The sequence below is a fragment of the Bos mutus genome, chromosome 1, assembly GCF_027580195.1.
Source record: "Bos mutus isolate GX-2022 chromosome 1, NWIPB_WYAK_1.1, whole genome shotgun sequence".
Classification (NCBI taxonomy): domain Eukaryota; kingdom Metazoa; phylum Chordata; class Mammalia; order Artiodactyla; family Bovidae; genus Bos; species Bos mutus.
The window spans coordinates 82539520-82556549 of record NC_091617.1 but is presented as its reverse complement, the minus strand read 5'-3'; the positions used below and the strand labels follow the sequence as shown (position 1 = coordinate 82556549).

Here is a 17030-nt window from a genome sequence, read left to right as displayed (position 1 = left end):
CTGATTTTTTAAAAGTTGTTTTTAGGACTGTTAAGAGACTTCAGCTGAGCTTAAGAATGTAAGACCAGAGTTCTTAAATTTATTAATTAGGAAAACTAAACAGCTTTGGGGCTGTTCCAGAACTTTTCTGGACAAACTGTATCTCTCCAAGGGGAGAGTCGTATATTTTTCCAAACAGAATCCCCTGTGGCAGACAGAATGATTTGGGGTCAAACATGGTTAATAGTACCTATACCCAATACCTTCCAGTACTTGGAATAGGATTAGAATAGAGACCAAAGAATATGTGCTGTAGAATCAAAATTATTTATATTAAAATTACTTATAAAGATATGACCAGAATGAAATCAGAGTGCAGCCTAAAGGTAATTAGAATCAGATTATAATTAGAGAATTTTCTGATTTTCTTAGTTATTCAATTTACAAAAATACAGTTTTACATCATATTTTTAAGGGAACCAATCCATTTCATACAGTGAAACACATCTGTATATATATAAGATTATGATACCACTTTTCTCTAGGAGACTAGCAGAAAAAAAATAAAGCTGTAGTTATATTGAATTTTCAGACTATTATAATAGCAGATAATTATTTTATATAAATTTTATATTTTATGAATTACGTAAGAACTCTAAAAAGGAATGCTTTATTGTAGAACTCTGCTATCACCTGTCCTTTATATTCTGTCCTCCACTTATCTGTTACTACATTTAGTACTAATCACTAGGAATTTCCTTATCTGAACAATATGTATTCTTTGTAGAGGTTCTCATCTTTCTGAGAAACTACAAACTTCTTTGTAAGAGAAGTGACATCTCCACCTCTTCAACTACAGCTCATTCTGACTTCTCCAGTCACTCTACTGAAACTCCTCTCAGTCAGGTCATCTATTTGTTCTTTGTTAGCCTCTTTTCAGTCTTTATTCACCTTGATCTCTCTTTCAGATTTGACATTTTTAATTGCTTAAATCCTTCTTGAAACTCTCTTCTGATAGCTTCAGGAGTACCATTTCCCTCATGGTCCTCTTCTTCAGTACTCTTTTTCAGTTTGATAGTGCTTTGTCTATTGTTTGAAATGTTGATATTCTCTTGGTTCACATCTCGTCTTGCCTTGATAGTTTCGTAGATGATCACATCTATTCTCATGGTTTTGATTAACATGCTTACTATTGACTATGAAAACTATATCTCCACCCCAGGCTTTTTCATTCATTTATTCCATCATTCAGCTAATGTTTTTTTAAAAAAATAATATGTATAGTTACACATATATATATATTTGAAGATGCATCTTTAAAACAATAACATAGCCAAAATAAATCTCACAGTTAAAAATAATTCTTTCATAATATTTAATATCCAGTCCATATTCATGTTTCCCTAGTCTTTTCCAGGCTGTTCTTTAATTAACTTGAATCCAGTCCAGGACTAGTACAGGTTCATTGCATCTGTTTATTTCCATGAAGTCTCTTATTCCAAAGCAGTTTTTCATGAATCTTACTTGTTCATGGGCAAGTTGTCCAGAAAAATACTCCATGATGTGTATTAGTCTGGTCACTTCCTTGTGATATCACTTAGCTGCATTTAGCTGTTTCCTGGAAACTGAAAGTTAGCTTCAGCTCAATGGTGAATAGTTAAATACTTTTTTGCTAGAATTCATTCTAGGTAATGCATGTATCACATTGCATCACATTAGGAGAAAGACAGCATAACTGGTTGTTGTACCATTAGTGATATAAAGATTAGCTGTTGATTAGGGAGATGACAGTCCAAACCCACCACTGTATAGTTAGGTTATACTCTCACAGCATCCGATATTTCTTTAGTGTTTATTGTGTGCCAAGTATTCTCCAGAGCTCAAGCCATACTGGACAGTGATACCTGTATATACCCATGTGTCTCTTAAATGACAGAGAAAACCCCAAGATACACTGTATTAAAAACAGAGTGTGAAAAAAATTTAAAAACGAAAAAAAGAGTGTGATGGCAGTTTTCTAGAAAGAGGACATAGAACATAAGACCATAAAAGCTTTGCTAATCAGTATTGCCAGTCGTAAACCCTGGGTCCATAAAGAAAAAGTAGTGGCGATCTATCACAGAAGTAAAAAGCTTGAGAATAGCTGTTTTTATTAATATATGTCATGCAACTTTAAATTCCTATACTAAGGTATAGCACGTTTTTAGTGAACACCTAGTGCAAGCTTCATGGCGTGTTAAGGGCACTGGCTTCAGAATCAGGGAGACCTGAGCTGCAACCTACCTCTGCATAACTAGTTAATTCTGTGACATTGGGCAAAGCACCTTAACTTCTCTATGTGTCAGCTTCCTCATCTGTAAACTAAGCATAATACCATCTACCCTGTAGGATTGTTGTGAGGATTAGAACTACTGTGTGAAAAAGGCATAGCCTAGTGTTGGACACAAAAATGCTTAATAAAAATTATTGCTAGTTTCATGAATAATCAAAATACAGTTAAAATTTGCACTATACTTTTACAGAATAGGAAATAAAGTTTGAGAGACATAAATGCTTGCTATCAAGTGGTTTAAGTATAAATTGTTCATATCTACAGAAAAAATCTGCAACACTCCATTAAACAATAGAGATAGCTATGATCTAATAAGTTCATCATTTTGAGTTTGGAATTGGTTAATTTAGTACTTGTTTCTTCTAATATTTCCTACTACTCTTGTCTAATAAGCAGTTACTATATAATGAAAATAGGAACCTATTGCCATAATGAGGACAGGGTTCAAGTTCTTATTGAATAAATCAACGAGAAGACCAAGGTTAAGTTTTTTTTAAAGAAATAATATTTTAGAATTCAATGTTCTGAGTTTCTGTTTGTTTTTCTTAAGTGATAATCTGCTATATTGGATTCATGGTCTACCATTTTTATACGTGTTAGTTCATTGTTATTTTGAATGCATTTTTATATTACAGTACTGTGTAATGTCAGAGTCTCCCTCTACCTGACCCTTGATATATCAGTATATATATATAACCCTTTCATCCCCAAAGGATTACCAGTTTTTTTCACTCTTTTTAAAAATATTCTTTGTATACAGAAGTGTGTGTGTGTCTGTCTCTGTGTGTACATGTGTCCCTACTATTCTTTATATAGATGGTAGTATATCTTATTTTTACCTCCTAAAAATATCTTGGAGTTTCTTCTATATCAGCACATATACGTCTTTATTTTTTTTTTTTTTTTTTTAGCTCTTCATTATGGAAAATTTCAAATTCACTCTTTTTTAAGAGTTGTATAGTATCACACTTATGGATACTATAAATTATTTAATCCCTCTCTTAATGATGTACATTTAAGTTGTTTCTAGATTTTTTTTCATTGCAAACAGTGCTCAGTGAATACTCTTATACATATGTCTGATAAATTACAGCATAAATTACTAGAAGTGAAATCACTAAGTCATAAAATAGGTGCATTTTTAAAACTTTGCCAAGATATTGTAAAAATTGACTTCCAATTTATACTTTTCCAAAAATATGAAAATCCCTATTTCTTCACTCCTTTCCTTACACAGTATTGTAATAGTTTTTATAAATTTTTGCTACTCTGGAAAAGTGAAAATTTGTACCCCATAATTTTTTTTGCTCAAACTTTAAACTATATTTTGTATTGGGGTATAGTCGATAAACAGTGTTGTTAATTGTTATTTCTTATAATACTTCCTACTACTCTCGTCTAATAATTAGTTACTATATAATGAACATTGGGTTGGATGTATTCTTTCAGATCATGTTTTTCTCTGGATATATGCCCAGGAGTGGGATTGCAGGGTCATATAGTAGCTCTATTTTTAATTTTTTAAGGAACCTCTATACTGTACCAGTTTACATTTCCGCCAACAGTGTCGGAGGGTTCCCTTCTCTCCAGACCCTCTCCAGCATTTCTTGTTTGTAAATGTTTAGAGGATAGCCATTCTGCCAGTGTGAGGTGATATCTCATTGTAGTTTTGATTTGCGTTACTCTAATAATGAGCATGTGTCCCATAATCTTGATTTGCATTTCCTTCATGTGAAAGTTTGAGGTTTTCCAAGTTTGAAAACCATTTATAGGTTTGTTTTTTTCTCCACTTCATTGGACTCTAGTGTATCAGAATTCTGATTGGAAGTGATTGAAAACGGCGTTAGCATAGAAGGGAGATAGATGTTTTAAAAGAGTATAAGAAGGCATTATCTTGTAGAACCTAAGGGCAGATGTTCAACAGGACTTACAAGAAGACTGGAACAGGCTACTGAAAATGCATCAGAAATCTAGCCATGCCCTATCTCTGCCTCTTACCTCTGCCTTTCTCTCACTGCTGCTGCTAAGTCGCTTCAGTTGTGTCCGACTGTGTGCGACCCCACCATTCATGGGATTTGATTTCTATATTACAAGGTCAGTCCAGAGACACTGAATGTCTCCCTCTCATGTGGAAAGATAATCTCTGATCCAGACAGCCTTCTCTGGAGAGTTACCTGTGGCCTTGGAGTAGGATCATGTAGCAGGAAATTGATAGCTGAAATTCTTGTCCCATATGTAAGAGCAGACAAGCTGATAGTGGCTATTAATAGTAAGGTGTGGATTTTCTCCTTTGTTCTTTCTTAACTTGAGGCAAGAGGAAGGGATGGAATAATTTGTGTTCATTGGAGACAACAAAAAATAATATCCATGTTTCTGCCTAGGAGGTAACACTGTAGCATTCGGCTTTATTCTTCCCTTTTATTCTCTAAGAATTTATTATTTCTTTTACAAAGTTGTAATCTATTTCATATCATAGTCTGCTGTTATCATTTATTTAATATTTTCATGACATGAAATCTACAGTACCATAACCATCCCACCCACATTTAAACTCTTCCTGATTTTTTACCAGTAAATGAGATAAATATCTTTGTGACTATATGAGCATACCTGTAATTAGTTCCTGATAATAAATTCTTAAATAATTGCTTCTTTTAAAGAGTAAATATTTGAATCTTTCAATTGGTACAACTATTTCCTTATAGAACCCATTTTCCCTATTCCAGTTTCAGGTAGAAAGCCTTACCACACAAGTTGAAACTGTCCTTATTAAGTTTAGAAAGCCGTATGGTTTATGGCTGTCATAAGTCTCTTTACGGGGTCATTTATATACATTTATATTGATAAACCATACCCAGTGATTCCTCTAGGCTCAGGAACTTTTGTTTTTTGGATACAGTAAGATCAGACTATCAGGGAACAGACTTAACGTTAATTATGAGGGACTGATTAATTTATCTTTTAGTTTATATATATTTATTTGCAATAAGAAATGGAACTGTCAACTGTTCCAAAAAATGGAATGGTTCAAATGGAACTGTCAAAAAATATTTTAAGTCAATGTAGCCAGCATATTCTCTTACTATGGGCAACTTACCAGTTGGGAAGCCAACGTTTTCAAAGATTGTTTGGAAGCTAGTAGACCTTTAGAGCCAGACTCTTCCCAGCTAGTATAGTTTGAGGATGTCTCTCAAATCTCACCCAGCATAAAATATTCTTACCAAAGAACCAGTAATGTTCAAGTTAGCTTAGTTAAGCTTCTCCTTTCCTTTAGACGAGTTACTTGAATGGACACAGAAAATGTTTGCCTCTGTGATTACTTACTCTTTCATTCATTTGCTCATTCATTTATTTATTGTATATAGGGCTGATCAGTCCCCTCTTTTGATATATAGTTAATACATTGAGTTTAGTACTGTCGTATTCTACACACTAAAGAGTCATTTGGTCTCTTTAGGGCTTTTAAAGTCTCATATCTCCATTTGAATTCATTATTTTGGTGCAATGACTCGGTATTCAGGTATTTTTGAGTCTTGAAATAGACTGTGTCACTAATATCTCTCCCTTCTTCCTTCCAGCTTCCCACTATATGGAAACATTTCTTTTTGTGTTTTCTAAATGTGTTCAGTCATTTTTCTTATTACCAAGGATCACCCTTAGACCCCTTTTTGTTGATGAAAATTAATTTGGCAGTTCATCTGTCCCTGGCATGTTTGCATTGACAGTAAGAAGGTCTGTTATTTTGGCCAGCAAGTCTTTCTGAGGTTCTTAACTGAACCTGGCAATTACTATACATTTTGTTCATATGGTTTAGAATATTTTGTGGATTTATAATTCTTTTCCTTTCACATAAATCAAAGAATATGATCTTTTAATTTAAACTTTTCTCAAGTTTATGATAAAAGAGTATGATGACTTTTAAAAAAGTATTTACCATTGTAGGAAAAAAATAATTTTCTTATCGCACTTTCCTAGGAACAAGTGGTGAGACTTGTTTCAAATTTCAATACTCAAGACTTAATACTGCTTAATACTTAAGCTGCGAATATTTGTTAGTTTGTTACAGCAGAAAATGAGAATTTTCACTTTAAAAGATTAATAAAGTAACATAGTCTCTAAAAATAGATTGCATGGGTATCTAGAATTTTATTCATCCTATACTATCATCTTGACTGCTTTTTTATTCTCCTCACCATTATCAGCTGCAGCAACTCATTTCCTTTAAGGCAATCATCTTCCTGCCTGAGATAAGTATTTTTCCAAGCTCAAGAAATAAAAATAGCTATTAAATTGAGTTAACACTCTCTAATGAGAACACCAGACTTGTCTCAAATTAAGTTAAAAGCCATTTGGTTGCAAATGAGACCTTCAGTTAGGCAAAACTACTAGTTTGCTGATCCTTTCAGATACATAGACACAGGCACTGAAATAATCCTTTATTTAGTAAGACTAAACGTTTTAGCCATTAGCTTTTTGTGCTGTTTTCTCTTCTTGTCCCAAGGTGCAAAACAACAGACAATGTATGTTTATTGGGCTAAGAAGTCTTGGAAAACAAAGCAAATTCAAGAAAAGGGAAAGTATAAAACAAGTAAAATGCTACACGTGCATGCTAAGCCTCTTCAGTTGTGTTGGACTCTTTGCGACCCTATGGACTGTAGCCCTCCAGGCTCCTCTGTCCATGGGATTCTCCAGACAAGAATACTGGAGTGGATTGACATGCCCTCCTCTGGGGGATATTTCCAGCCCTGGGACTGAACCCGTGTCTCTTACATCTCCTGCATTGGTAGGCGGGTTCTTTGCCACTAGTGCCACCTGGGAAACCCAAAGAAAGTATAAAACAAAATTATATCAAAATTACCTTAATTTTGTATTAAAACTATTAGGAGTGACTCAAACCCAGTAACAGTATTTAGCAATTTTTGTTTTGCTCAATCAATAGGTAAGACTTTGAAGACTAACACATGGGTTTGTCTTAGAAGTATTTTAAGTAAGATTTAAGGAAATAAAACTAATATGGAAAGAAGGATATCTTCTGGTCATTAGTTATACTACTAAGTGGCTGGTGCTATCTACTATTTACTTTTAATATTTTCATTTTGGAATTATTTGGAAAATAGTAAATATTATTGATAGTATTTGAGTCCTTCTGATAATATTTTACTATATACTAGATTAGGGTTATATTATTCGCTGGGTTCTTAAAAGTAATTTTTATTGCATCTGTGGACAGAATTCTTTTCTATGATATTTATTTCTGATTTTATAATGGAAAAAGTATGCCTGGCATGGACTGACTAGGTGAATGATTGTTAGCTGAAATAACTGCAAGTATGTATAGCTAGAATATCTTAGCAGCTCTATCAAAGGGATGTACCAATGCTACTTAATTCTGTTTTTTCCTAGTGAAATTATAAAACATCACACTGACTAAAACTACAAATAAGTGTTTTAACCTGATCTTTTTTCCTTCATTTAAGAGAAGAGGGATTGTTAAAATTTTTGTTTGTGAGATTTAACATTGCAGCAGCCATAAAATGTAATTACAAGACTTTTTTATTTCCATGAGCCTTATGAACAAAAAGAAAAATCTTGGCTAAGCTTTTAGTTTTTCCTGTCTCTATCTTAAGTTTAAACTACAAAGTAAAAGAAGCCTGTAATTAATGTAAACCTCAGGATTCCCTTAGGGCACTTAAAAGTTATCTTTTCCACTCTAAAAGTAGCCCATGCTCATTACTGTTTTGAAAATTTGTGTTGATATAAAGGAGGAAGCCACACAATCGAGAGAAAACCATCATTAGCACTTTGCTGTGATCTCTCCAGACACATTAATTACATAGTATTGATCAGACTTTCTGTACAATTTTTCATCTTGCCTTTTTCCTGTAGCATTCTTTATTATAAGCTCTGTTAACATCTTTGGAGACCACCTAGCCTTTTCAGTTGGATTAAGTTTACTTAAGTTTAAAAAAAATATATTTAGGGAAATCCTTGGCAGTCCAGTGGTTAGGACTCTGCACTTTAACTGCAGAGGGCGTGGATTCTATCCCTGGTCAGGGAACTAAGATTCTGAAAGCCATGTAGTGCGGTTAAAAAAAATTTATGTTTCAAAATGATATCTGAACAAATACATGTATTGCTCTAAAGGATACTTAGCTTGTACTGTGAATTTGTCTTTTTAGAACTAACAATCTGATGAAAAAGCACCATTTTCCTACACTTAAAAAGTGCATTGTCTTATCTTGTGTGGTTATGCTTATCTGAATTGCCGTTAAGATTCCATTTGAAAGTCATCCTTAATATTACCAGGGTTCCAGTTCAATTAGGTATAATCTTTGGACTGCTACTCATAGAAAAAGTACCCATAGAAGTTTCCTGTGAAAAGATTATGTTATTAAACTCCTTATAAATGTTCTCAAAGTAAATAACTGATAGCTTCTATTGGTTGGCACATACTCAGAAAATAAATTTAACTTTATAATAATGTTCCACTTTTTTTATGACAACGGTATGCTTTTAGGAATTTAAACAATCGAGTGTGTGTTATTATTTATGCATTCTTATAATAATTATTTTAGGTCAACTGGCTATTCTGAGGTGATAGTTGTCGTTGGAGGCTGTGAACGAGTTGGAGGATTTAATCTTCCATACACTGAGTGTTACGACCCTGTAACAGGAGAGTGGAAGTCTTTGGCTAAACTTCCCGAATTTACCAAATCAGAGTATGCAGTCTGTGCTCTAAGGAATGACATTCTTGTTTCAGGTAATAAAGAATTATTACGTAGCTACTTTTAATTTAATCACAGCTTGGCCATTTGAAACCATTACAGTGTCTCAAAAGAAAAGAGTGAAAGTAGAGATGCCCTCTTTAATCAGATCATATTATACAACAAATAAAACTGAAACTGACTTATTGCTCTTAAAAACAGGTACAAGATAATTTAGAATAATTTAAAAAAGATTCACCAGAAAATGTCTTTAACCATATCATTTTTTAAAATTTATGTTATTGATTTCTTGTTACTAATTTCTACTGAACAACAAAGTGATTCAGTTATACATATATATTATTTTTCATATTCTTTTCCATTATAATTTATCCTAGGCTATTGACTGTAATGCCCTGCACTGTACAGTAGGCCGTATTATGTTTTAAATGCTCGCAAACGCATATAGAATATGTACAGTTTTTAAAACTTCTTTACTCTAAGAACACAGTGAAATATATAAAGTGAAGAGTGTTCAGAATTAAGCATCTCTCATCCACCCATGTTTTCTGGAATTCTCCCCAAAGTTTATGAAATAAGATTTTTCTTAAAATTCTTAACTTGAACTTTCATTATAATACATGATATGTTACCTCTAAAGTCAGACAGACAGTAATGTGACAGACACTACAGTGTCTCTAATTTTAAATTTGTTAATTAAACAATTTTACCAGTTTTGCAGGTTACTCTGTTATTACACATTGAATAATATAACAACACATTATTTTGTGTAGTGGTATACAAAACGGCTGATTTTTTTAAATCTTTCTAGAATAATTCTTTTGTCCAGGTGCTTCTGTTCTCTGACTCTTTAATGAACAGTCTTATACATTTGACCATAGAATAAAATGTAGAATAGTAAAATTGTAAAATTCTACTATTCTACGTTAAAATTAGAATAGTAAGTTTCATATTCTACATTTTATTATTTGGGGCATGTAATGATTATTTCTCAAAATAACAATGGACAAGGTTAAATCTGCTCTGTGATCTATTTCCATTTGAAGTTTTAAGGGTCTTTGTTTTATTTATTGAACTGAATCCTTAAATTCTTGGACTGGGTGAATATTTCAGTATTTTCATTATTTATGCCTTGGGCATAGATCCCTTGGTGATATACTTGTTAGTGTGTGTGCAATGTTTTGCATTTATAGGTGGAAGAATCAATGGACGTGATGTCTGGATTTATAACTCACAGTTAAATATTTGGATCAGAGTTGCTTCTCTAAATAAAGGCAGATGGCGTCACAAAATGGCTGTCCTCCTTGGTAAAGTAAGAGAAACCACTTTTTGTTATTATTGCTGGTACCTTTCCAGAATAAATACCACAGATGAATCCTTCATTTTACTCACCCTCTGGGTATTCTGGACTCAGCTTGTATTTCCTTTCATTTCTAACCTCAGTACATAAACTGAAGATATAAACAATTTGACACTGTACTTTTGAATGGATATTTTGTTCTCCCAACTTGGAATTCATAGCAGTGCAGCACATTTCTTTTCTCATGCACCATTGGCTTCTAAATGCCTGAGAAGCGCTCGAAAATAAAGGAGTACATCAAGTACAAAAACAGGCCAGTGTCTAATCCAAGCAGTCTTTTTCCTTTTACTGACTTCGGCAATCAGGCCAAGATATATTTATCTAGAGTCATATTATTTTATCTTTCTTATTTATACAAGTAGGGACAAAGCAAATAAGTGTTAAGATAAACTCACCAGCTTATTTTAAAGCAAACTTACTACTGGCTGCAGCTAATAAATATAAAAAACATATAATCTGATTCTGGACCATTCACTGTCCTTAGGAACTTTGAGAATCACTGGTAGACTAGTGGCAACTACAACCAGTTTTTCTGAGTTAAATTAATATAAGAAGCTGTTACATAAGCAGATAAAAATACAGCTGTGTAACAAGGGCTCACTTGGATTCTTTTCCTGCCTCCGTCTCTATCAGCTCCTCCAAAGCCACTTCAGATTGCTGAGCAGTCTAAGTATAAGCAACATAGTTGGCTTGCGCATTTTTTTTGAAGTGTGGTTGATTTACAGTATTGTGTTAATTTCAAGTATATAGCACAGTGATTCGTGGTTTAGGGGTTTTATTTGTTTGCTGATTATATTCCATTATAGGTTATCACAAGAAACTGAATATATCACACATAACATTTTTTATTCGTCCCCTGTTACCCTCTACTAAAATGATTGCTACCTCTTAAGCCCTCTCGTGGAGGCATTTTAGAGCCACCAATGAGAAAGCAGAACTGCTCTAGTTGGAACAGAGATGATGCCAGGAACCCTTCCCACTCAGTCACCTATCAGTTCTCATTCCTTCCCTCTTATCTCCCCACAAAAGCGTCTTAAAAACTCTGTACTGTAGAGCTTCTCAAAGTGCAGTTTGAAAGCTACTGTTAATTCCTAAGGGTACTGATCTAGTGTGCTGCTGCCACTGACAAAACTAGTGAAATAATGAGGACCTTAAGGTAGGTGTAATGAAAATAAAATACTAACAGTATTTTCTAAAACCACTGGTTTGTTAATAGAGTTTTGGTAGCTATATATCAAGGATGACAACATAAAAGGGGCAGGTTGAAAGAGATGAGGTCAGACTAAAAACATTATAATTCTTTATTCTGAACAGAGAAAAGCATATGAAAATGATTGATGTTCCAAACATCATTTATGGATTGATGAACACAAATTTACTTGATAAATATTAGTATACTTGACTTGAAGTTACCCAAAACTTAGAAGCACTAATTCAAAAAATAAAAAGATTCCTTCTGTCCTTCCACAGCAAGTACTCAATTCATGGAAAACAGTTATTCCAAAAATTACATTCAAGGCTGAATTCAAACCTATAAAGTTATTTAAAGCATAAATGTTTTCTGTTAAGGAAACCTAGGATGGTTTGGAATATAGTATCGTAGAGCAAGAAGCAATCTTAGAAAATATTTAATGTAACTTTTTCAATTTATGAAGAAACTGAATCCAGAGAGATGGAGTCATTTGCTCAAGGTTGCACAGAAAGTGATAAAGCAGGGGCAAAAGCTCAGATTTTCTCAATCTAGGAGCCTTTTATCTTGAGGCTCATAGCATATATTTTTAGTTTATGCATGTAGTGTAGTGTTAAAGTTTAACCCTCAAAATTATGTGATAGGTACTATTATTTTATACATTTTCAGATTGAGGAAATTAAGACAGAGTTTGAGAGAGTATAGGTAAACTGCCCAAGCAAGGTCTTATGTGCAGTGGCAGAGCCAATGTGGACTCTACCTCTCCTGACTTCAAAGTTGTGCCTTTAAGTACTATATTATACCTCAGTTTCTGTACCCCTTCTGTACCCCTATGACCTTGAATAGGTTACCTAACCTCTCTGGGTTATATGGTGTGGGGAGAACAGACCCACCAACAGATCATTTTAAATGTGAGAAATGCAAAATTGAAGTAACATTGGCTGCTAAGGAAATTTGCAAGAGTACAGAAAGATAGATTGTGAACATACTTGAATGACAATGTGTAAATATAAAGTTTGGCCTTGACCATTTGGCATTCATTGTTAGACTAGTAAAAGGAGTTGATGAGGTATTTTAGGAAGATTAATCTATGGTTTAGAGAGTACAAGAGTGGAGACCAGGAGGAGATTGAGAGGTATGAAATGATACGGACCCTGAGGAAGGATAGTGGCAGCGGGAAACAAAAGGAAGGGACAGATGCGAGAGATGCTGTGAAAGAAGGCTCAGTAGAACTTAATAGTTAGATATAGATGCAGAGAAAAGTTGATGCTGCTGCTGCTGCTGCTAAGTCGCTTCAGTTGTGTCCAACTCTGTGCGACCCCATAGATGGCAGCCCACCAGGCTCCCCCCGTCCCTGGGATTCTCCAGGCAAGAACACTGGAGTGGGTTGCCATTTCCTTCTCCAGTGCATGAAAGTGAAAAGTGAAAGTGAAGTCGCTCAGTCGTGTCCAACTCAGCGACCCCATGGACTGCAGCCCACGAGGGTCCTCTGTCCATGGGATTTTCCAGGCAAGAGCACCGGAGTGGGGTGCCATTGCCTTCTCCGAAGTTGATGATGATTGTTCATTAAAAGAATTGTAGATATTAAACTGGAGAGCTTCTATAGGTTAAAGATTTCTTGTATATCTCATGATGCTTAATGGATTATTCTGCATATAGCTGGTTTAATAAATGGCCTGTTGATCACTTGTCCTACTTCCTCATATTTGTGAAAAGAAAATGTATATGAAAGCTCTTTGAAATATACAGTCTAGAGTTCATTATGTGCCAGGTACTTTTCTAGGCTTTATAGGAACTAAATTAAAGAACAAAATAGGCCCTGCCTTCAAAGATCTCACAGTCTAGTAATCCTTACCTAGTATTTTAGTTTCTAGCTTTATTCTATTTTAGAGCTTTAGTCTAGCTTTATAATATTCAAATATTTTCACCATACGTGAATATGAGTACTTATGCTAAATCCTATAATTCTCAATGCAAGTAGTATTGCTGCTAGTGGGATAAAGATTGCTTCTTACTTCAAGCTATACATGTCCTTTTGTGCATAAAGCAGAGATATACATATAGTACATAAACACATATACAATGTATCTATGGTATTAAAACTTTCATTGAACGGGGCTATTATGAAAAGAAATGTCTAAAATATCTCCTTGGTGGTAGTGAGAGGATGATAATTTTTTAAAAGGTCCAGAAACGGAGCTAAGTATATTGCAGTTACAGTCACCAGGAACTTTTAAAGGGAAGAGATCCCTTAATTCTTTAGCCAACTAGTTAAAAATTCAAACTTTTGATAATTAAGATTTTTTCCATGTATTTTACATGTAGGTATATGTTGTTGGAGGCTATGATGGGCAAAACAGACTTAGTAGCGTAGAATGTTATGATTCCTTTTCAAATCGATGGACTGAAGTTGCTCCCCTTAAGGAAGCAGTAAGTTCTCCTGCCGTGACCAGCTGTGTGGGCAAATTGTTTGTGATTGGTGGAGGACCTGATGATAATACTTGTTCTGATAAGGTAAGCCATGTTTTCTTGCAGAAATAACCACTGATATACACAAGAAGAGAAATACAAATGGCCTAACAAGTAGGTAGTTTGGTTCCCTAGTGTGAAAGGCCTTTTAAAAATTGTCTGGTACTTTATACTTTGGGAGGAAAACATTGAGTTTCAGGTTACTAAAGTGAAATGGTTTACAGAATCAAAAAATTATTTGTTCAGAATACAGTTAGTAAGTGAACTAACAAAGGGTGAGACAGTAACCAGTTATACTGCTTTCAAATGGGTCATTTTCTGTGTACTTTGAAAATATTGTTTAGAACAAAGATAAGGGAAGAAAACCTCTCTAATGTAAACATAGGATGGCTCAAAGGTGCTGCAGTTCATTAAATTCCTGGGACAATGAGCATGTGCCATACTGACAGCTCTGAAAATACCATGTTTATTCTGGAGACAAGTGTCTAATGCCTGATTCATTTAACAATAGTTTACTAAATTTTGTCAATCAATAAATTTTTTCTCAAATTTTAATGTCAAAAGTTACATATTTAGAATTCATTAATTCAGAACTTGTGATAATTTAAAGTATAGTAAATTGAGGTTCGCTTGTATTCTTTTGAAGACTCCCTAAATATGTAAAGAAATTGTATTCAAATTGAGGCATACTTATCTTATGTAACAGAATTTTTTAAAATCCAGACATTAATTTTAATGGGAACAAAGCAAACCTGGTAGCCATTCATCCTAGAAACAATCTGTGCTTGTCTGTCACTCTGTTCTGCTTGATAATTCAGATATTTCATTCTCAAGCCAGCCTCCCTTAATTCTATGAATTAATGGAATTTTATTTTAATCATATTTTTGTATATTGGCAAACTTTTTATTAAGTAAATTTGCATTCTTGTTGAGAAATTTTAATTAAATGTTTCTATATATTACTAGGTTCAATCCTATGATCCAGAAACCAATTCTTGGCTACTTCGTGCAGCTATTCCTATTGCCAAGAGGTGTATAACAGCCGTATCCTTAAACAACCTGATATATGTTGCTGGTGGACTGACCAAGGCAATATACTGTTATGATCCAGTTGAAGATTACTGGATGCATGTACAGAATACATTCAGCCGACAGGTAATAACATAAAACAGACCAAAAGAAAAATCAGTGTAGGAGAGACCAAGTATAGTACCAATATGAATATACAGTACTGGACACTATTTCATGTACACTTGGATTATTTCACAGTTCTTTCAAAGTTCCACATACAGCATATGGTGTACTTGTTTTGAACTTCTTCCAAGGAATGGATTATTGAAATAACTTTTTACTGTCCCGTGGTAAAGTAGGTACTGTACTTGGTATGTTTGGTTTTTTTCCCCCTTGACCTTTTTCAGACTCCTGCTCCAGTTCTTATCCCTCTCTGTTGTACATTTCAAAAGAGAAGAAATGCTCCCAAACTGGTTTCTTTGCTTCTGCAGTAAGAAATTAGGTAACATGTTGTTTTGTTATAAAGAAAATGGCTGCACTTGGTTCTCTTTCATTCACACTGCATTTGTACTCTTTACTCTGCTTCTACCCCACCCCAAAAAGGCGTTCCCTTGGCCTTTTAATTCATAATTCTACCCTCCTTCCTTCCACCATCAAAATGTTTGATGGCCCTGACGCTGGAAATCTGGCTCGACCCATACCACTTTTGAGGTGTTGTACCCACAAAGGTCATTACTAATAATTTTCTGAGTCTTATTCATGTTCTCTTGGTTTTTTTCTACCCAACCCTTAAATATGGGTATTGCCTGAGCCTCTTTTCCCTGCCCTTTTCCCAGTTTATACTCTATTCCTGCTCAGTACTGATGACTTCAAATCTTATTCTCCATTAAAGCCTCTCTCCTCTGCTCCAGACTCAAATTTCCAACTGCCTATTTAATATGTTCTAAGGCTTCAAACTTAAAACAGAATTCACCTTCTTCCCTAAGCTTACTTTTTCTGTTCCCAAACAACCTAGTGGGTAGAAAAACTCTGTTTCTCCCTTATTCACAACACTTCTGACACCAGATATGTGAGTTTATTCCCGTACCAATCAACTCTCCATCTCCAACTGGTGTCTTACAGTTCAATTCAGATCTGACACAACCTGAAGTTAGCTTCAGATTTTAAGGACTCAATCCCACAAGACTGCCACTGCTTCAGATGCCAGTCACAAGTCTCAGGTTGTCACCAGTACTTCTGAGCAGTCAACTATAAATCAAGGTTTTCACAGTCCCCCCCATGAATTCAGTAATTTTCTCAGGAAAAACACTTACTTATGTTTACAGGTTATTACAAAGGACAGAGATGGGCAGCCAGATAGAGAGGTACCCATAGTCAGGTCTGGAAGGATCCCAAGCACAGAACTTTCTGTCCTCATGGATTTGTGGTGCTCCATCCTCCTAGCACATGGATGTGTTTACCAACCTAGAAGCTCTCCATGTCCTATTTTTTGGGATTTTTATGGAGGCTTTATCATGTATACATGATCAATTATAAATCAATTTCTAGCCCTTCTCCCCTCTCCAGAGAAGGGAGAGTGGGGGAGAAACCTTTTTCAAGCTTCTAATGTCTTGCTTTTCTAACCCATTTTACCACTAGTATCTGTTGCTTGCGTTTGCTATCCAGATGGTATGTGTTCTTGCCTTTGTTCATTCTATCCACTTAGCCTTTAATGCCTTTTCTACCTTATCTACTTGTCTTTCAAGGACTACTGCATAGTTACAACAATCTGAGATTGCCCTGTTCCGAAATAATGCCTTTTCTTTCTGATCTGTCACTATACCTAACCTCTATTAGTAAATATTTATTGAGTAAGTAAACAAATAGAGAATGAAGTAACAGAGGGTCCTAATGTTAAGACAATTTTATATAAAATATAAGAAATATAGACTGTAAGGATAATGACTAGGGTTTGGCTATAACACT

At 34.5% G+C, this 17030-nt stretch overlaps 1 protein-coding gene across 6 annotated transcripts in view; it reads left to right on the top strand.

The window, feature by feature from the left end:
- The window catches only part of KLHL24 (kelch like family member 24), a 37539-nt gene that overhangs the window by 11683 nt on the left and 8826 nt on the right, over window positions 1–17030 (top strand). For all 6 annotated transcript variants that reach the window (XM_070372751.1, XM_070372728.1, XM_070372742.1 and 3 more), the window contains 4 exons: window positions 8887–9071; window positions 10230–10348; window positions 13911–14099; window positions 15021–15209. In XM_070372751.1, the coding sequence (XP_070228852.1) occupies window positions 8887–9071; window positions 10230–10348; window positions 13911–14099; window positions 15021–15209 (682 nt within the window). The remainder of the gene's footprint in view (window positions 1–8886; window positions 9072–10229; window positions 10349–13910; window positions 14100–15020; window positions 15210–17030) is intronic.